The sequence below is a fragment of the Mauremys mutica genome, chromosome 4 (genome assembly GCF_020497125.1).
Source record: "Mauremys mutica isolate MM-2020 ecotype Southern chromosome 4, ASM2049712v1, whole genome shotgun sequence".
In the NCBI taxonomy this organism is placed as follows: domain Eukaryota; kingdom Metazoa; phylum Chordata; order Testudines; family Geoemydidae; genus Mauremys; species Mauremys mutica.
The window spans coordinates 163,065,894-163,086,877 of record NC_059075.1 but is presented as its reverse complement, the minus strand read 5'-3'; the positions used below and the strand labels follow the sequence as shown (position 1 = coordinate 163,086,877).

The following is a 20,984-nucleotide window of genomic DNA, read 5'->3' as shown; positions in this document are numbered from 1 at the left end:
AAAGCAGTTTGGTTTTTATTCTGCAAAATGAGATGCATTTTTTAAAAATGTTTTTGAGGTTTTTGTTGTTGTTTGTTTGTTGTTTTTTAGTTTATGTTTTAAGTGGTAGAAAAAAACTCAAAAACCCGGTGTTTGTCGTACAGCCTGAACTGGATGATTTGTTTTAAAGCTGTGACTTTTTAAACAGAAAACTCCCCTAATGAATATTTAGTTTTGAAGTTTACAAGACGGTTTCCTGTGTCTTATAATAATGCTGTTTGCTCCATTGTACGGTGGAAACATGAGAGATCCTTAGAGCAGAGGGAAAACAAGCTCAGAAGAAAAGGGAACGAGACAGCTGAAAGGGAAAATTCACCAGCATCAGTGACTGATGATGGATGGATGGATGAAGCCCAGTAAATATATTTTGCTTATTGGTTGGGTTGTTCTGTGAGGTTTTGTATTTGAAGTGAATACATAGGTGTCGGTGAGAAAGATGGTAAAGTTCAGTTTTGTAAAATGGTTCCCCCCACCCCCCATAGGCCTGGGCAACTTTTCTGACAATGCTTAGTCCGCGCTACAAGGACACCTCCTCCAGAACCACCAAAGAGCCAGGAATCTGCTTGGAGACCTTTAACAACGCAAAACAGCACAAGAGTGCAGATGAAGCACCCAGGCAGTCCAAACCTCATATCTGTCAAACCCAAGGGCAAAACAAGACTGTGGTAAACAACAACCACAACTCCAGTTCCTCAGCGGCCACTGCCACAGCAAACCCTGAGTAAACACCCACATTCACAAACCCGGAGCATGCGTTCGAGGGGCTCTGAACGTGCGCAGAACCACACACATTCACAAATCCGGAGCATGCGCTCTAGGGGTTGTGAATAAAACACCAAGGACTGACAAACCATTCTCCCAAAACCATAAGCTCGTCACCGCTCCCCTATATTCTAGTATTTGGGAACAGTTTGATGGTTCATTCAGAAAACTGATGGACGCTGTGTCCCCGGGGTGGGACGGGCTAAAAGAACGACATTCTAAAGAGAGTTCGGAAAAATCTGATGCTTCGCTCAGAACACTGGTGACCTCTGTATCCTCAGGGGGCCTAACGACCGACCACAACGCACTTACTGGATGCTGAAACGAGTCTGTTCTTCAAAGAACCGACTGAGCCGAATACTAAAAGGCTAAACCTTACAGCGCCGAGCTTCAAAGGTGCCTAATGTAGGTGAAGCCGAGCGATGCGGAGAAAGTGAAAATCAGTCTGTTTCTACCAGAACAGGGACTGAATGTAACTGCAACCCCCCAGACACACCAAAGAGCTCAGAGTCTGTTGCTCAGCAGGTGCTGGATAACGCGAAGAAGCGTTCTAAGAAAAATGCATTCGTACTGCTTAAGAAGCTGGGCCAGGCTACAAATCTCTCTTCATGGAACGATAAAGGGGCTTTTGTGTATAAAGGCTCTGTGGTTAATGGTTCTAACATGCTCGACTTAGTCCGGGCCGTGACCCAGACGCTCTCTGTTCCTAGGAGACATGGACCTTAAAGACGGGATGTGTTTATGAATGTCATGGCGGAACGGAACGTACCACCTTCCGTCATGGGCACTGCGGCCAAGAGAGCTCTATGGAACGTCTCACAACCTCGACCGTCACTTAATCCAGAGGTGACAGTAAGCCGGTACGGGCCAGTACGGAGTACCAGCCAGAGCCAGTACGCCGTGCCAGACCACACCGGCTTCCTCGGCGGGGATTTAAAGGGCTCAGAGCTCCGGCAGCTGTAGGGAGCCCAGAGCCCTTTAAATTCCCCTCGCCGCTCCAGCAGCTGGGTTGGGGCTGGGATTTAAAGGACTCGGATCTCCGGCAGCTCTAGGGAGCTTTAAATTCCCCTCCTTTAAATTCCCCTCGCATCTCCAGCAGCTGGGTTGGGGCTGGGATTTAAAGGGCTCAGAGCTCCCGCGGCTGCAGGGAGACCAGAGTCCTTTAAATTCCCTCCGCAGCTCCAGGAGCCGGATTCGGGTGTGGATTTGAAGGGCCCGGAGCTCCCACTGCCGCAGGGAGACAGAGCATTGCCAGGCTGGGCCTGGGAATTAAAGGGCTCAGAGCTCCGGCAGCTGTAGGGAGCCCAGAGCCCTTTAAATTCCCCTCGCATCTCCAGCAGCTGGGTTGGGGCTGGGATTTAAAGGGCTCGGATCTCCGGCAGCTCTAGGGAGCTTTAAATTCCCCTTGCATCTCCAGCAGCTGGGTTAGGGCTGGGATGTAAAGGGCTCGGAGCTCCCGCGGTTGCAGGGAGACCAGAGTCCTTTAAATTCCCCCCGCAGCTCCAGGAGCCAGGCTGGGGCTGGGATTTAAAGGGCTCACAGCAGCAGGGCCGCCCAGAGGATTCCAGGGGCCCGGGGTCTTCGGCAGTGGGGTGCAGCCAGGTCTTCGGCGGTAATTCGGCGGCGGAGGGCCCCCGCCGCGGGTCTTCGGGGCACTTCGGCGGCGGGTCTCGGAACGGAAGGGCCCCCCGCCGCCGAATTACCGCCAAAGACCTGGCTGCATTTCGGCGGCGGGTCCCACTTCGGCAGTAATTCGCCAGTGGGGGGTCCTTCAGCTCCGGGGCAGGGAGCACCGAGCTTTTTAATTCCCAGCCCCAGCCCGTTTGCCGGAGCTGCGGTGGGAGGGGAGGAGGGATTTAAAGGGCTCTGGGCTTCCCGCAGCTGCGGGAGCTCCGAGCCCTTTAAATCCTGGACCCAGCCCAGCTGCCAGAGCTGCGGGGGAAAATTAAAGGGCTCTGGGCTCCCTGCAGCTGCTGGAGCTCTGAGCCGTTCAAATCCCTGCCGAGGAATCCGGTGCGGTCCGGCACGGCATATTGACTCTTCCTGGTACGCCGTACTGGACTGTAATGGCTTATTTTCATCTCTGCTTCAGAGATCCCATGACTGCAGGGAGCCCAGAGCCCTTTAAATACCCCTCGCAGCTCCGGCAGCTGGGCTGGGGCCAGGATTTAAAGGGCTCGGGGATCCCGCGGCTGCGGGAAGCCCAGAGACCTTTAAATACCTCCCGCAGCTCCGGAAGCCAGGCTGGGGCTGGGAATTAAAGGGCTCGGGGATCCCGCGGCTACAGGGAGCACAGAGCCCTTTAAATTCCCCCACAGCTCTGGCAGCCGGGTTCGGATGTGGATTTAAAGGGCCCGGAGCTCCCACGGCTGCAGGGAGCCAGAGCATTTCCGGGCTGGGGCCGGGATTTGAAGGGCCCGGAGCTCCTGCCGCTGCGGGGAGCACCGAGCTTTTTAATTCCCAGCCCCAGCCTGGCTGCCGGAGCTGCGATGGGAGGGGAGGAGGGATTTAAAGGGCTCTGGGCTCCCCGCAGCCGCCGGAGCTCTGAGCCCTTTAAATCCCCGCTGAGGAAGCTGGTGCGGTCCGGCACAGCGTACTGGCTCTTGCCGCTACGCTGTACTGGCCCGTACCGGCTTACTTTCATCTCTGGCTCAGAACTCCTACGGCTGCGGGGAGCCCAGAGCCCTTTAAATTCCCCCCGCAGCTCCAGGAGCTGGGCTTGGGCCGGGAATTAAAGGGCTCAGAGCTCCAGCGCTTGCTGGGAACCCAGAGCCCATTAAATCTCCCCCCTGCAGCTCCAGCAGCTGGGCTGGGGCCGGGATTTAATGGGCTCACAGCAGGGGTGAAAGTAACTTCCAGGATTTACTGGTACTACTGTAATCCTAAGGGGGCATGGCTTAAACCGGAAGAGGTGGGGCTTCAAGATTTAAAGGTCCTGGAGCATCGGCTGCGTCTGGGAGCCCCAGGGCCTTTAAATCAACCCTGGGCTCAGGGGCAAATGAAAGGGCCCAGGGCTCAGGCCGCAGTAGAGCCCTGAGCCCTTTAAATTCCCCCCGCAGCTCCGGCAGCCAGATTCGGGTGTGGATTTAAAGGGCCCGGAGCTCCCATGACTGCAGGGAGCACCGAGCCCTTTCAATCTGGCCCCAGCCCGGCTGCCAGAGCTGCGGGGGAAAATTAAAGAGCTCTCGGCTCCCTGCAGCCACCAGAGCTCTGAGCCGTTCAAATCCCTGCTGAGGAAGCCGGTGCGGTCCGGCACGGCATATTGGCTCTTCCTGGTACACCGTACTGGACTGTAATGGCTTATTTTCATCTCTGCTTCAGAGATCCCATGGCTGCGGGGAGCCCAGAGCCCTTTAAATACCCCCTGCAGCTCCGGAAGCCAGGCTGGGGCTGGGAATTAAAGGGCTCAGAGCTCCCGCGGCTACAGGGAGCCCAGAGCCCTTTAAATTCCCCCTCAGCTCTGGCAGCCGGGTTCAGGTGTGGATTTAAAGGGCCTGGAGCTCCCACGGCTGCAGGGAGACAGAGCATTGCCAGGCTGGGGCTGGGAATTAAAGGGCTCAGAGCTCCGGCAGTTGCTGGGAATCCAAAGCCCATTAAATCTCTCCCTCCCCCCCCCCCGCAGCTCCAGGATTTAATGGGCTCAGCACTCCCCATTGCTGCGTAGATCCCAGAGCCCTTTAATTCCCCTCAACACAGCTCCAGCACCCAGGCTGGGGCAGGGAATTAAAGGGCTGAGAGCTCTCCGCAGCGGCAGGAGCTCCGGGCCCTTTAAATCCTGGCTCCAGCCGGGTAAGGCTCAGGCTCCCCACAGCCATGGGAGCTCCGGGCCCATTAAATCCACGCTCGAACCCGGCTGCCAGAGCTGCGGGGGGAATTTAAAGGCCCTGGGGCTCCCAGCCACAGCCAATGCTCCAGGATCTTTAAATCTTGAGAGGCCCCGCCCCCTCGGGTTGAGGCCACACCCCCTCAGGACTCCGGCAGTACCGGTAAGTCCTGGAAGTTACTTTCACCCCTGACTTAATCATTCCTTTACCTGTGTTCACCTTGTGCGCCGGTGACTCCCCCGAGCCGCAGTCGCATTCCACCTCTAAGGGGGTGAAGAAAGAGAGGCCACCATGCTCATTGGGGTGCTCGTTGGGTTTTCTGTTCGGGTTCCGGCGTATCCATCAACGGCTGGGCCAAAGGGCTCCCCTCGGTCGCTCCCTCCTCCTCCTCGGCACTGTCGCTGATGTAGCGCTTACTCCACAGATGGTCAAAGACCCTCGGGGCGAAGACAGAGTCTGAAGTTCTCACGGGGGTGGTGAAGGAGTCCAGGTTTCCTCTCCGCAGCCTTCCCACGATTTCTAAACCATGTGTCCTTGGCGAGAGATGGCCTCGTCCGTCCGGCGCTGGGACTTATGAGGTGATGGTGCTGCACCCTGATTGGCAGAGGGCCCTGCGAGGAGTTCTTAGTGGGGTCAAACAGCCCACTCCCGGAGGGGTCACCCTGCCCCAGAACTCGCCCTGATTGGTCAGGATCCCCTCTGGGGGTGGTCCTGTCAGGACAAAACCGATCCTAATTGGTTGAGGGCAGTGAGAGGAGTTCTTAGAGGGGTCACAAGACACACGTCGGGATAGGTCACCCACCCACCCCAGAGCTCGCCCTGATTGGTCAAATCTCCTCTTGGGGTGGTCCTTCCAGGAGGAAACCCATCCTGATTGGTAGAGGGTGGTGGGAGGAGTTCTTAGAGGGGTCACATGACACACCTGGCTTCCAGTCATGTGGCCGCCTTGACCACGAAGTAATACCCCCATGGGGCAGGACTTCTGGAGACAGGTGGGAGGGACTAAGGGGTCATGGGGTGGGGTTAGGATTTGATTAATGGTGGGGCCTGTCTACTGCTGCTGGGTGTTGAGTGTTTGCAGGCAGAACGGGAGCCAGTGTCCATGTCCAGGCTGGAGGTCGAAGCCGGGTGGTCAGAAATACGAGGCAATGTCCATATCCATACAAAGATCGAAGCCATGCAGTCAAAATTGAAGGGGTTGGAGAAGATCAGGAGGAGGAGGTGGTGGCAGGGCTGCAGCGGGTGGGTGGAGGGCCTGGAGCGAGGCTAGAGAAAGGCAAGGAGAATACTGAGCCGGGGTTCAGAACCCAAATCTGGAGCCAAGAAGGGTCACGGCAAAGTCATAGCCAGAGACCGGAGTCAAGAGTCCAGCCAGAGTCAACAGCGAGAAACCGGAGGGCAGGGCAGGGCGGGGCAGGGCAGGGGGTACATGCGGGCGGGAATGAGGATGACTTACTGGAGCCCTAGAGACCCCTCATCGGGGGACTCCCTTCCTAGCAATACCAGAAGGACAGCGGGGTGACAAAGATGTCTCTGAGCCTGGGCTCCAAGCCAAGGGGAGCTCCCATCCAGGCTGTGTGCCAGGACCCCGTCCCCCTCCCTGTTCATTTCACACGCACAGACCCCCTGGCCGGAGGGGAGAATAAAGGGCAGAAGCGAAGGTGCCCCTGGGGGAAAGGCTCTAGGCCGGGACCCAGTCCACTTCCCAGATCTACACCCAGGATTGTGTGACCAGGCCCACAGCCCTTCCTCTGCGTCTCAGTTCCCACCTGCCAGACGGGGAGGCTCCTCCCCTGCCCCAGGATGTTCGGGGGGAGTTTCATTCCTGGCTGGGAAGGGCTCAGATACCAGGTGGGTGGATTGGGCCCCGGGTGGGGGATGGTCGGACATTCGCTGCGTCCAGGGTGACAGAGGCCATGGGAGGGTCTGAGCAGTGACGACGGGGGAGGGGCCCCATGTCAGGCCACCCCTCCCAGACTGCAATGGCTATTGAGCACAACCCCTGGCTCTGCGGATGCTCTCACTTCTGGGCCAGCCCCACAGCCTGATTCTTCCCAACCAGTATCTGGCCTGGCCCCAGCCCCAGGGGTCGGGTGGGGCAGGGTGTCCAGAGCGAGGTGCTCGGCCTTGGTTTCTCTCAGTGCTGCGGGGGGCTCTATGGCCGCTCCTCCCAGCCCTTCCCCCCAGGCACAGTGAGACAGAGCAGTACCTGCAGCAGGGGGTCCGAGCTGGTCATGCGAGGGGGGGGGTCTTCAGTGCTGCCCCACGGAGCACAGCCCCTGCAGGGCGTCGGGCACCTGGCCCAAGACCCTGATGTTAAACAGCTGGATCTTTATGTAGGCTGCGATGTCCTCCTGTTGCAAGGGAACAAGGATCAATCAGAGACTCCGACACCCATGAGAACGAAGGGTATTAACGGCACCGGGAGCCAGCCATATTTCCTCCCCATGTCTGAGGGACGGATTCCGCCCCCCAACCCCCGAGACAAAATCTTCTCTCTTCTCTAGTGACTTCCATCCCCTCTCCCGCCATTGTGGAATGAACTCCTGCCCCCACTCCTCTCAGTCCCCCCGCGAGAACTGTTCTACCTCCCAACCCAGCGGGAATCCAGCTCCGCTCCCCAGAGTCCCCTCAGCCAACCTCGCCCCCTCCAGCCGGGGGCTGGGAGGCTTTGGGCAGTAGTGCCGGGGGGTGAGAGGAAGTGGACACCTTTCCCCAAGGGATCCCCATGTCCTTAACGTGATGCCATGGCCAGTGGCTCTGGTGAATGGGGCACTTATGCAGCCTCTGCTGACTGACTCCTCCAGTTCTCCCAGAGCAGGTGGGGGCTGGGATAACACGATACCAGAGCTCTAGGAACCGGCCTGAGGCCCCGAGGGGGAGGAAAGGCTCACAGAGGTGGCTAGGGGAGTTGGCAGCCCCTAGCATGAGCAATGGCAGTGTGTCGTGCTGATGTGACGCCTGTTAGGAAATAGCCTTGCTGGGGAGCTGGGTCTGCCCTGCTTTGAGCTGCTCAGGGGAGAAGCTGGCACCGACCAATGGCACCTGTCTGGGGTCACCCTCTCCTTGCTCCCTGGTCAGCGCATGGGGATGGGATGGGAGTGATTTTCAATGGCCTGGAGGTGAAAGGCCCTAGGGGTCTCTCCCCAGGTGACCCCTCTTTGGTTACCTCGTCCTCTAGCAGCTGGCCGGCTTCCCCCAGGAAGGAATACGTCAGCACCAGGCCAGCCTGGCTGACGCGGAGGAGGGGGTGGTGAATGGCCAGCAGCCCCGCCTCGAGGAAAGATCTTTTCTGCTCCTCTGTAAACAGCTCGCCAAAGGCCTAAAACCAAAAGAACCAGAGCCCTTACAATGGCCCAGAACCAGGCTCCAAATCCCTCGAGTGTCTCACAAGGTGGAGAAGAGTCCTGGGGCAGCCAACCTTTGGGGTCCCATGGACCAGGAACCCCCATCAGTAGGAGGCTGCAGGCACTGAGGCCTCAAAAAGCTCTTTCTGGAGCAGGATTCACCGCAGGTGCCATGAGATGCTGGGAATGTGTCTGCGCGCTCTGGAACCCAGCTCACACAGACAGCCCAGGACCCCTGCTGCTCCCAGCAGCGATAGCTGCTGCAGCTCACCCGCTAGAGGTTCGCGGTCTTTTAGATCTGCTTCATTCCCACACCTCACCCCACGGACATTCCCAGGAGCCTCACATACTCTGTGGAAATAAGGAGCAGGCTCTTGCCCTGTGTCCATGACACACTCACTGCAGCGGGAGACAGCTCCACACCTGAGCTGCTGCAATGCACCGGCCGAGAGTCCTTACCTCTCCCACCCTGGCCAGGTTTCTATACCCCAGGCGCTCGGGGTCATGGAGCCCATCCCGGCACCACAAGTCTGGGGCCTCGCTGGTGTTGAGCCCTGGGGGAGAAAGACACACCCATTGGGGAGGTTTGGCCTTCTGCTTTCAGTGCCTGTTTCCTTCTGGGTGCACACTGGCCAGGCTCCTCCTGGCATCCGCAGCCCAATGGAATCGCAGGGTCCATGCCAGGCGGGTTAGTACCAGAAGGGGGATTTGTTTCAGCCATCACCGTAATCATGTGACCCTTACGGTCATGGGGTGTCTAATACTGAGAACCCCCCACACCCACTGAAGTCAAGATCTGGCCCTGGCTACCCGACTGGTGACACCCTACAAGCTTTGTGTCCGTCCCCTGTGGTGCCTGCTCCTGCCCCTGCCCTCATGATGGGCTCTTTCCCTCCATGTGTCTCAATAGCTCCGTTCCTGTCCCCTCACGAGCTGGCTGCCCCGTACGGGGGTGGGCTGATTTCCCTGGGCTGGGGGACAGAGCCAAGCTCGGAGATAAAGCAGCCAATTTCCTTGGCACTTTCACACTCATCTCCCTAATTCAGAGAGAGGGGGAGAGAAAGAGTCACCATCTAAGCTGGGGTCGGTCTCAGAGGAGGGGGCTTCTTTCTGTAGGGTCCCACTGCCCAGCAGAGGGAGTCTCGAAGGAGGGGCCTTGTTTCTATTGGGATTCCTCTTCCCCGCTACAGCGGGTCTAAGCAGAGAGGCCTTAGTTCTGGAGGCGTCCCAATGGCCAGCTGGAGCTAGTCTCCCAGAGACTCGTTTCCATGGGGTCCCATTGCCCAGCTGGGTTTCTTACCCCTCTTCCGGAGCAGGAGCCAGTAAAGCCAGTAGATCCCAGCCCTGGCTTGCTGACTGATATCACTGGCTGGGTGGGATATCCAGAGACCGAGCTGCAGAACGAATTCGCCTGCCTTGGAGAAGGCGGAGGAGGTCTGGTGGAAGGAGGAGGAGAGGAGAATCCATCACCATTCTCCCTTCAGCTCCCCAGCACCCCTGGACCTGAGCTCTGCTCCCACCCCTCTGTAGGAGGCGCTGGGGGAGAGGAGCGAGAGCCCTCTTCCTCTCTGCCCCCAAGGGAGCTCAGAGCAAAGGGAGCAGGGCAAGGGCCCTCGCTGAGCACTCGCTGCCTCGCGGCTCCAGAATAACAAGGGCCCTGAGGCCAGGCACGACCCTGCCACCGAGCGGCCTATGGAACGCAGTCCCTTACGGACCCGGGGGGACCAATTAGCCAGGGGATGAGGAACTTGACTCTGCAGGACGCTGGGGTCAGAGGTCACTTACGTCAAATCCAGGCAGGGAGATGGCACTCTGGAGCAGGGCCGCGCTGGTCTGGACGGCCCTGGCTCTCTCCTGGGGGTTGTTTGCCAGGAGAGAGCGATGGACGTGCTGCAGGAGAAGGAGGCAGGGGAGGGTCAGCGGGCAGGCGTACATGCTTTACAAACCAGCCTCTCCCCCTCCCCAAGGGGCTGAGACTTTGTGCTCAGGGTGGAGTAGCCGAGCCCTGGTGGCAGAGCTTGAAAAGGGGGTTCAGTCTCTCAGGCCCCAGCCAGGCCTGGTGCTCACTGTTAGTGCTTAATGCAACCGTGCAGAGCTCTGGCTGACAGTCCCAGCTCCTTCCCCCTGCACTGGCAGCTCTGGGAACGTGTGGCCGGCTGGGTCCAAGCTGGGAGGACACAATGGAAACGTGGCTCTTCTAGTCTCTCCTTTGCTGCCCTCCCACAGGGCTCAGGGGCAATTCCACCCCAGACCGTCCATTCTACTCACCTCCAGGAGGTGCTGCAGCTTCTCCATGGTGGGGGTCTCTGTTAGCTGGCCCCTGAGGATGGTGTCCAGGCTCCGCGAATAGCGGTTGTGCAGAGCCTGCAAGAAGAGGGAGCACCCGTCAGTCATGGGACATGGGGCTACATCAGTCAGAGGACAATGAGGAGGATTCTCCAGGAGCCCTGGCAAGACTCAAGAGGCACATCCTGGCCTCTCCCATTCACATCACTCCAGGGACACTTCGCAAGAGTTCATGGCCGGATGCCTGCTGCCTCGTCAATCCTTGCTCTTCGCAGTTCTCTGTGCAGGGCCTGGTACCCAGCAGAGTATGGACCAGCCAAACTGCAATGGGTGGGAGGTAGGATCCCCGGGAGAGTCCAGGCAGGAGATCAGAGAATGAGGAGAGGAGGGAAGGCTGGGATCAGCCACGGAGGGGTAACGCAATCCCCTCTGAACCCCTGATCCATGAACAGCACGTCAGGATCAAGGCACATGCCCTGAACCCCACACCCAAACCAGCTCCAGGGCTCAGGACCTCCATGGGGTTGGACAGGGAAAGCCGCCGCCACCCTGCGCAGACAGGGGTTGGAACTTGGACAGTGTCTGCGAGGACCTTGGCCTGTGTGGGACAAATGTCCCCACTTTGGGGTGCCAGATAACAGAGGAGATGTGTCCCCCCATTGGGGGTGAGGGATTCTCTGGTGCAAGACCCCCTGCCTGGGTGGGGATGGAACAAGGAGCAGGACAGACTGGGTGGCAGCGCAGCTGGGGGATTTTTGTACCTCAGCTCTGCCCTGCAGGTGCTGCTGGATCACCAGGACGATGTCTTCCTCAGGGCAGAAATCCTGCTCCTCCTGCTCCTCCTCCTCCTCTTCCTCCTCCTCTTCCTCCTCCTCAGGCCACGACACCTGGGCACTGGGGGTGTCTGCACCAGGGAGGGAAGGAGAAAGTTTAATCCCTTCTGCTGCTGGGGGGATGCAGTGGACAGAGAAGGCTCCATGTTTCCCCTTTCTCTGTAAGGAGCCCCATGGCGGCGAGGGCCCCACCCTGCCCCTCCCAGAGACGCCCTCAGCCCCATCAGCCTCAGGGCCCCGTGGCAGTCAGCCCTCCCCCCAACATGATCAGGGGAGGCTGGAGCTCCCCGACTCCACCCAGCATCCGCTGCTATGGGGCGTGGCTGTGCCACCCCCACTGGTGTCAGTGGGGCTCACGTGGGTCAGTGCCGGCGCCTTGGCGAGCCCATGGGCACAGGGTGTTACTGGTCCCCCACCGCCCCAGTCCTCCTCCCTTTCCCCTGGGTCTCTCCTCACCTCCAAAGAGGGAGCCTAGCAACACGGGGCTGCCAGACCCCATGGAGGAGCTGCTGGCCCCACAGGAGAATGCGGAGCTGCTGGTGTCGGTCGCGCCGCAGTCCCTGAACTCCTGCTCTGGGCTGGCAGGAGGCTCCTCTATGGCCAGGGTGGGGCTGGCAGGAGGCTCCTTCATGGCCAGGGTGGGGCTGGCAGGAGGCTCCTCCGTTGCTAGGGTGGGGCTTGCAGGAGGCTCTTCTGGGGCCAGGGTGGTGCTGGCAGGAGGCTCCTCTGGGGCCAGGGTGGTGCTGGCGGGAGGCTCCTCCGGAGGCAGGGTGGTGCTGGCGGGAGGCTCCTCCGGGGCCAGGGTGGGGCTGGCGGGAGGCTCCTCCGGAGGCAGGATGGTGCTGGCGGGAGGCTCCTCCGGGGCCAGGCTGGGGCCGGCGGGAGGCCCCTCAGCTGCCATGGAGGTTGGCGGCTCCTGCTGGGCCCTGGGGCGCAGCTCCTGGCTCCTTGGCTTCCTGCAAAGGAAGCCCCAGAGCTGCCGCCCCCGGCTCCTGCCCTCCCCTGGCTCTCTCCTCCACGGCTGAACCTGGGGCCACCTCCGTTTCGGCCCAGAAGGTGCCTCTGGTTCAGCTAGAGGAGCTGCTGTCTTCCGCCTCCTCCAGCAGGCGAAGCAGCTCCTCCCTTTCCCCTGGCCACGAGCCTCTTCCCCGCCCGCGGGGACAGAGGGGCCGCTCTCCGCCTGCGCAGGCTGGCTGATGTTTGCTGGCTGTGGAGCCACCTGCCCGGCCTTCTTCCTGAGCATCTGCCGGATTCGCTCCATCCTGGAAGTGAGTGGGGAGCAGCCATGAGTCTGGCTTCAAGGCAGCCTCTCATTAACGAGCCTGCCTGCTCCCCTGCCCACCTCCCCTCCGCTGAGGCAATTTCTCCTCCCGAGACATCCCACCCCAGGGCACAGGAACCCTCAACCTGGGGAACAAACCCTGACAAGGGACGGGCTGGGAGCCCCAGTGGTGGGATATTCCCACCACACGGGGCATGATGGCTCTGGAGAACTCCACTTACTTACTCTAGATCAGATGGAGCAGGATGGCAGATGCTGAGGGTTACTCCTCCCTTCACCCTCCTCGACCTCCGCACCCAGGTGGCCGGCAACGGGTGCCGCTCAATGCCCTGCCAGCAGGGCAAGGGGTAGCAACCAGCAATCGAAACTGGCTGTGAAAACAATACAATGCCACTAGCGGAACGCTCCTGGGACACTCCATAGCTGTACCCGGGGCCACCTCCATTTGGGCCCAGAAGGTGCCTCAGGGTCAGCTAGGGGAGCTGGGGTCTTCCTCCTCCTCCAGAAAGCCAGAGCTGGCAGTGCCAGCAGGACTCGATTCCCAGTCTCCCTGGCTCCGAGTGGGACCTGTTGTAGTGACTGACGGATTTGCTCCTTGTCCCCCATCCAAAGCCAATAACACATCTCTGGGTTGGCAGTCATGAGTTAGACCTTCTCAGCACCCCTCTGTCTCCCGCAGCCCTCAGCGGTTCCTTGGATTGCGGTGGCTTGGACGGTAACAGGAGTGGCTATTGTTACTGGCTCACTGGGTGGTTCTAGCCAATGAGGGTCTCAGTCTAGCCTCAGAGGCCCACACCCCCAGACACTACAGGTCAGGGAGGATTGATTTCATTCCAAATGTTTTGTAGTTGTATTTTTGAGTTATTTTCCTAATGAGGGATTGATTCTCATGAAATTCTTAGTGGTGGCCGATGACAGAACACAGAGCAATGGTCTCAAGTTGCAGTGTGGAAGGCTTAGCTTGGCTATTAGGAAACACTAGTTCACTAGGAGGGTGGTGAAGCCCTGGAATGGGTTCCCTAGGGAGGTGGTGGAATCTCCATCCTTACAAGTTTTTAAAGGTCAGCTTGACAAAGCCCTGGCTGGGATGATGAAGTTGGGGTTGGTCCTGCCTGCAGCAGGGGGTTGGGCTAGATACCTCCTGAGGTCTGTTCCAGCCCTAGTCTTCTATGATGCTAGGAATAGGGATCTAGTCAAACATGTTGACTTGCTGGTTTTGCAGGATACATACAAACAAAAAGGTTGACTGAACCATTTGTTTTCATTTCAAACAAACTGAGGTAAAGAAGTATCTCTAGTTCGTGCACTGAACTGATTGTTCCTGCTCATAACGTCCTTCCAGATTTTAGAAGTAGTAGCTCACACCTCCTCCTCTCTAGCCTTTATTCATATTTTACAAGGGGAAAAGAAGCCTTCATCCTTTTCCAACTCCCAATCAGTTTCTTACATTTGAATGAAGTAGCTGCATCAACTGGAATGAAGAAAATATTCTTTCTGCACCCGCAGAAGAGGCTAGTGCTGCCAAAATCTGGCTGAGTGTTTCAATCATTTCTGGACCCCCAGGTGCTTAGGCAATGACTTCCAACAGTTCAGTGCTTTGACTTCCTCTGACACTTGGCAGCAAACATGGACTTCTTCATATATGTAGTTATTTAAATTACTTTAATAGGCTGGAGCAACTAGAGGCCTTAACATCACTTGTCATCATTTCAAATTTTATACTGGATAAGTTTAAAAAAAAACTTTTTCAATATAAATTTAAAAAACCCAGTTTAAATAAAAATAAAATCTCTTCTGGGGGGCGGGGGCTGGGTTGTGAAAAAGCCACTGATTGGTCTTGCCCTTGATTTTAGAAGAACTATTTCATCTGAGAGAATCAGAAACTGCTTGTATTCTAGTCAAGGAGAGGAGGCAGCAAAATTCATCCTAGCAGTAATTTGTTGGGCCTTATTTGCTCAGTCTCAAACAAACAAGTGTGCAAAACTCTAGCTAGTCTCTTTTATGGAGGCCCAGCTAAGAGGTGGTGGGAGGGGCAGGAATGCTGTCTCCGTCCCGGATCCAGTAGCAATTGCACAGGATATTGCCACAAAACCTACATTTTACTGCCAAACTCTCTCAGCCAGTCCTCTCCTGCGCTTCCTGGTTTCTAAGTTTCAAATCCACAAAACCTTCCCCTTGACAGTCACTGCCCAGGTGGTGCAGCAGGCAGAGGAACCTGAGCAGTAACATTGTGACACCAGAGGGAACTCAGCCACCTGTCGCTCCCTGACTCCACTAACCCGGAGCATAAACCCGAAGCCTGAGCCCTGCCTTGGGCATCGCTCCCGCGGAAACCTGCAGGTTCCTTTACTGACTTATGCAAATCACCTGTGGAGAGTTAGCACTGACTGGCTGAATTCGCTCTCAAGTCACAATGCCCTTCAGCTTACAGCACGAATGGAAGGGGCACAGGGTGGAAATCAGGCTTTTCTGGTGGCCCGTTTTCCAACTGAGAAGAAGGGACAAGAGGGAAGGAGGAAGAGGGAAGCAAAATGGCCACATTCCAAACGCCCCCAGCGAGTCACAGGTTAATTCCAAGCCCAGAGGAAACCACTGTCGTCTGACTTTCTCTTTCACTTCGGCCATAGAATGTGCCTCAAAATAATTCCCATAGGAATTAGAGCAGGTTTTTTAGTAAAACACCCAAGCTTGATTTTAAAAGAGGCCAGTTGTGGAAAATCCAGCACAACCCTCAGTGAATTGCTCCAAACTCTGATGTTAAAAATGCTCCTCGCCTTCTTTCCAGTGTGTATTGGTCTAGCTTCAACTTCCAGCCATTGTCTGCTCATAACCTTTCTCTGGTAAAGCGAAGATGGAGGCTTGCTGCAGCAAGGCTACAGGGCTCTGCGAGGTTCCCCCTGCCCTGCATCCCTGTCCTGCCTGGCTGTTGGCAAGGGAGCTCTGTGAGGTCACAGATGTCTCACTCATAGAATCATAGACTATCAGGGTTGGAAGGGACCTCAGGAGGTATCTAGTCCAACCCCCTGCTCAAAGCAGGACCAATTCCCAACTAATTGTCTTTGCTCAATGGGCTGAGTTCCTGCGAAAAGCTTTTGTGAAGTCACTGCCACACCCACCTTTCCCTGGCAGGCCTGACCTCTGCCCCTGGCCAGCCCAGCTGGATGTTTGAGCTGCACCCTGGATCACCCCACTTGCTCATTATTGATTCTGGGGAGCAAGCAGGCTACCCAGTAAAACAGCAGAGTCTGTTCCGCACCCCACACTGAGCTTTTCATAGAGGCATCGGTTGTGAAACAATTCAGTCTCCTAATCTGGCCTCTATTTCACGGGCTATGAAATTTCACACTCTTAGCACCCTATTGAGCCCAATTGCTTGTAATTCACTAAAAGGCACCTTCCCAACCAGTTATGATGGTAGGACACCAGGAAACAGAGACTCCACCTCTCCCCTGGGTAATTTCTTCCAGTGGCTAGTCTCCCTCACTGTCATCATTACATTGGAAATTAACAACCTCTGATAAGGGCCCAATTTATGACAATCTTTTAAATAATTTAAATAGAAGAGAAAAAATAACATTCAGTAGAACATGTTCACTGCCAAGCTTTTCAGACAGTCGCACACTGATGCGATAGCTAAGGCCCCGGAAGCAAAGCTAGCTGAAATGCTAACCCAGCTTTGGGCAGCAGTAAAGGTGCAGAAAATATTGTCTTCCTTTCACTTTATTCAAATCGTTCAGTTCAATCGACTAGTTTGTTGAAATTCAAGAAAGCCATTGGTAATTCACAAAACAGGCAAACTTGTGTTCCTCCCTCAATCTAGGGATAAAAACTAGGGGATAGATCTACTGGTTCATCAATCTAGAAACTCGTGGAGACAAGAATGTATCATTTCACTTCACTAACCACACATCAAATTGCCTTTGGTTAAGAAATTTGTTAGTTTGAAATGCAAAACATTTTGATACAACTTCTTTCTTATGCTTCTCTTTCTAGCTCTGGCATGGCCTTGCTGTGTGACCAAAGAGAGGTCACTTCTTTTCTCTTTCCCTCAGTATCATGGGGGATGGAGAAAATTCTCTCAGTCCTAGCAGGAGAGAGATTTGAGCAAGTCAGGCGCGTTAGGGCCCTCGTGCTCTAAAGGACAATGGGCGATTGTTGTTTGGGGCAAGAATCCCGACGGATTTGTTACTTGTCCCCCAACCAAAGCCAATAACACATCTCTGTATTTTCAGTCATGAGTTAGACATTCTGTCTCCCACAGCCCTCAGCTGTTCCTTGGATTAGGGAGGCTTGGATGCTAAGAGAACTGGAATTATTTTAACGGCTTCTTGGGTGTTACTAGCCCATGAGGGTCTCAGTCTGGCCCCCAAGGCCCACACTCCCAGACACTAGAGATCAGGAGGGGTTGATTTCACTCAAAGTGTTTTGTATTTGCGTTTTTGAATTATTTTCCTAATGAAAGATTGATTCTCATGAAATCTTAGAGCTGGCAGATGACAGAACAAGGAACAATGCTCTCAAGTTGCAGGGTGGAAGGCTCGGATATTAGCAAAAACTTTTTCCCTAGGAGGGTGGTGATGCCTTTGAGTCTACTAGGATAGAGTCCCCTATCTTGTACTTAGAGCCTATATTTTTTCTTACCTTCTACACAGATGACAACGTCTTGGAAACAAATTCCACACAGATATGAGAAACACACGCAGAGAAAATCTCCTCTACAGAAACTGACTCTTGGTCCTCGGCGAGAGACCGCGAGCTGGAGGCTTGCTGCAGCAAGGCTACAGGGCTCTCCGAGGTTCCCCCTGCCCCGCACCCCTGTCCTGCCCGGCCGTTGGCAAGGGAGCTCTGTGAGGTCACAGACGCCTCATCATCGTTGCCCAATAGGCTGAGTTCCTGCCAAAGGCCTTTGTGACGTCACTGCCACACCCACCTTTCCCTGGCAGGCCTGACCTCTGCCCCTGGCCAGCCCAGCTGGGTGTTTGAGCTGCAGCCCGGATCACCCCACTTGCTCTGGGGTGATTGTGGGGAGCAAGCAGGCCACCCAGTAAAACAGCAGAGTCTGTTCCGCACCCCACACTGAGCTTTTCATAGAAGTTATGAAACAATTCGATCTCCTAATCTGGCCTCTATTTCACAGGCTATGAAATTTCACACACTTTGCACCATGTGAAGCCCAATTTCTTGTAAGTCACTAAAAGGCACCTTCCCAACCAGTTATGATGGTAGGACACCGGGAAACAGAGACTCCACCTCTCCCCTGGGTAATTTGTTCCAGTGGCTAGTCTCCCTCACTGTCAGAAATGTGGGCCTACGTCTCCTTTGAATTTCTCTGGCTTCAGCTGGCAGCTCTTGGTTCTTGTTGTGCCTTTTTTGGCTAGATGAAATTAGCCCTGCCCCGTGAAATCAGATCTCCCCGTACTGCTGGGAGCCCCCCAACCAGGAGAACCCAGTAGGGGCCTCGTAGCTGTTTCTCTGCCCCGCTGGGGACAGGACTTCCTCTCCGTGGGGATATCAGACGCACCTGCAGAGGCAATGCAGAAGTGAGCGCGCTGCATCAGCCCAGCATTGGGCTCAGGGCTTTGCTCTTGGCAGTTCTGCTCCAGTCACGTCTCTGGGTGCCCGGACTCAGAGCTTCTGGCCCCCTGTGGCTGCAGCCAGTGCTGGGGCACCGGGCTCAGGACTTTCATGCCCCTCCCCACTCCTGCCGGCGCTCTGGGTGCCTGGGCTCAGGGCTTCTGCCCGGCCTCTGCAGCGGGGGATCTGGGCTTCCCTTGCAGGTCCTTCTGGGGCTCAGGGGTCCATTTCTCTGGATGCCCCAAAAATGGTAGGAGCCGAGGTGCTCCTAAGTAGTAGGTAGGAGCCGAGGTGCTGCCAACAGCAGGGCCCCACCTGCCCATCTGGGAACCTCCTCTAGCTTCAGAAAGGTTGCTGGCTGCTGCCCTTGGAGCCCAGGTCTGAAGGCAGCACACAAGTGAGGGTGGCAATGCTTGACCCCCCCCACAACAACCTCTGAACTCCCCCATTCTCCCAGTTTGGTCGGGACCCCCATGGTTACAATACCAGGAAATGTCAGGTGGAAACATCGAAATGGTGACATTGGTCAAGTTCAAGGCCAGAGGGTTTGTAAACTAGTCAAAGTGAGCCCTGAATTTGGTAGGGACCTGGCTATTATGGAGGCCCGATCAGGTTTGCACTCCCAGTTCTCCTGAAAGGCCGTGGAGAATTCCTGCTGCCTGAGAAACTTCCCAGAATAAGCTACCAGGACAGGGAGAGAAATGAAGGAAACTAACCAAAGCCTGAGCTAGGATGGAGAGCATTGATCCAAGCCGTGTTTGAACCCCTCCACCCCCACCTGCCTGCCTGCGGTGAAACGGACAGAGGGGCACTGATTTCTAGTCGTGAACTTGCTACCGACCCTGGGCTTCAGCACAAGCCGTACAGCCCATACTGTGAACTCTTGGATAAACAGCAAAGCTGCTTTTCCGAAACCTTTCCCCCCAGTGCCCTGCATCCACTTGGGGTTGTGCCCAGCAGAGGCTGGTGGAGGGGAGGGGAAGGGAGAGGAGGCCATGCAAATGTTGTGGCATCTGCACAACCCCCCAGACACACACAGCAATGCAGGGCGTACTATCCAGGACAGTAAATTATTTGGCCATAACCTACAAAATCCTCAGTGTTGAAAGTCCAGTTTCTCTAGAAAACAATGGGAGGGAGGGGTTAGGGAGCTGCAGTAACACCTGGACTTCCAGTCTCTGGCCAAGCACATCCCCCTCTCCAGAGTTTTCACTGCTATCGTCTCCAAACTGGTCCTCCTGATCTGATGTGAGGTCACATCCTGGCCTTTAGGGCCATTGGCAGGATCTTCCCTGTTCCCAGCTGCAGCATCACCCTCGTTATCCTGCCTGATAAGGATCCCGCCAGGGCTCAGCTAAATGGCATGTGGCATGACAGGCTCTTTGCTGGGGGCCTTGGCAGCGCTCAATCGAGATCTGAATCGGACGGGCACGGGCAGCTGCATTTCCTGACTTTTTACTGGAGTCCTGGACCCTCTCATGCTGCTGCTGCAAATGTTCCTTCTTGCTCAGCGCTCAGCAGCAGAATGCTCCTTGCCCTTTGGCTGCGACATCCAGACGTCTAGTCCTGCTGCTCTGAAAGAAACCGTCTTCACAGCTCTAATCCTGGCAGATATTGATTAAAATCTTGCCGTGCTCCTCTAAGTGTATTTGTGATTGGACGTGCTGCTTGCTAGGGGGGATTTTCAGATACATAAACTGCATAAAACAGAGGGAAAGACAAAAGGAAGCATCAACATGTCTAAGAATTTGAACAATATTTGAAGACCATATATTGGTGTCTAACTACCTCCTGCTGCCAGGAAATGCAACTGGTATTTTAACGACACACTCACTCCGCTTGTGCCTGACCTGTGATTCAGAGCTCTGAGGAATTCTGTCCCCTGGTGTTGGCAGAACAAATAAACCCCACCTCCCATTACACAATCCATTTGAGTTCAAGAGAGAGAGATCTCTATCTTACAACAAGCTTTAACATTACGGGGCAAAGACTAAGATGAGAGGTCAATTTTTCTTGCAGTTCTAATACCCGAGGAAAACTCCGAAATCCATTCTGTTGACCAAGAGAAAAGATTGTTTTTCTGTTCTCAAAGTGCTGATGCTTTTGACCCCAAAATGTTGTCTTCGTTTTCTCTCACAAAATAACTTGCAGTGAAATGGGACCAACTGCCTAAACTATCCTGAACGCTGCATGTCAGAGTTTGGGAATATCAGGACTGATCATCCGTCAGTTGTCACGGATCCATCAGCATCAGCAGAGCTACGGTGATTTATACCAACCGAGTGTCTGGTCCATTGTGCTGTAATGAATTAAAAGATTTCACACACTGTGCATATGAAGATGAAAATGTAGGGTGGAAGGGACCTCATGTAGTCGAGTCAGGCTCCGCATGCTGGGGCAAGACCCCTTGGTTTCAAAGAATCTTGTTTAATGGAGGGTTTTGTTTTTTTCCTAAAAATGTGCTTCATTTATTTGAATATCAAACATTTTCATTTAAAATTTCCCAGAGTAAGTTTTGTGCTGGTGAAATATTCCCAGTCGACAGCCCTGGAGAGAGAAGATTGTGAAAAAAGACAGTACCGTATGGAATGGGCTTCCCCAGTGCACCATTCTCTGCCCCCATAGAAGGTCTCATGGGTTCGGGGTGGATACACACCAACAATGGAATGAAATCTCTCTTGCATAGTTGAGTTTTCTTCTTAGTTTGAAGCGGGAGAAGGAACAGGAACATCTGGACCCACCTAGCTTCCAAGGGAATCATCTTTCTTGATGCTGTTTGACCTGCAATTCATTGTGGCCCATTAGGTGGAGATTCTCTAGGAAGTTGCTTTATGACTCTGCTAATGAACTATCTTCTGAGAAGGACAGACTGGTCCTGCCACTGTCTCCACTCACTCACGGTAAATTATAGAGATTTGTAGCCGTAGGTTGTACAGGATGATAAGATACTGCATGTGAGCACGGCAGAGAGAGGGAGATGTTTTACTTGGTATTCATTAGGGTCCTTTCCTTTGGAGGTGGAAGCTTTTCCAAACTC

At 55.3% G+C, this 20,984-nt stretch overlaps 1 protein-coding gene and 1 long non-coding RNA gene across 2 annotated transcripts; both read right to left on the bottom strand.

Annotated features, from left to right (window-relative positions):
• Positions 1-5,520: 5,520 nt before the first annotated feature.
• LOC123370074 lies at positions 5,521-11,905 on the bottom strand. The gene is made up of 9 exons (XM_045016306.1): positions 11,548-11,905; positions 11,020-11,162; positions 10,241-10,336; positions 9,758-9,862; positions 9,273-9,408; positions 8,432-8,526; positions 7,795-7,947; positions 6,835-6,979; positions 5,521-5,891 (listed from the first exon to the last, which is right to left on the bottom strand). Exons 1-8 carry the CDS (start codon positions 11,720-11,722, stop codon positions 6,878-6,880), a joined length of 1,005 nt encoding a protein of 334 aa, XP_044872241.1. The 5' UTR covers positions 11,723-11,905; the 3' UTR covers positions 5,521-5,891; positions 6,835-6,877.
• Positions 11,906-12,036: 131 nt separating this feature from the next.
• On the bottom strand, positions 12,037-17,191 carry LOC123370380. The gene is made up of 3 exons (XR_006579393.1): positions 17,015-17,191; positions 12,599-12,744; positions 12,037-12,353 (listed from the first exon to the last, which is right to left on the bottom strand). It is a non-coding gene; the product is annotated as an uncharacterized LOC123370380 (long non-coding RNA).
• Positions 17,192-20,984: the final 3,793 nt, after the last annotated feature.

Coding starts and splice junctions, on each gene's coding strand:
- LOC123370074 (XM_045016306.1), bottom strand. CDS start 11,722: ATGAAGGAGCCTCCTGCCAGCCCCACCCTGGCCATAGAGGAGCCTCCT. Junction 10,337..11,019: donor ACCTGCAGGGCAGAGCTGAG/GTACAAAAATCC, acceptor CTCTTCTTGCAG/GCTCTGCACAACCGCTATTC. Junction 9,863..10,240: donor AGCTGCAGCACCTCCTGGAG/GTGAGTAGAATG, acceptor CTTCTCCTGCAG/CACGTCCATCGCTCTCTCCT.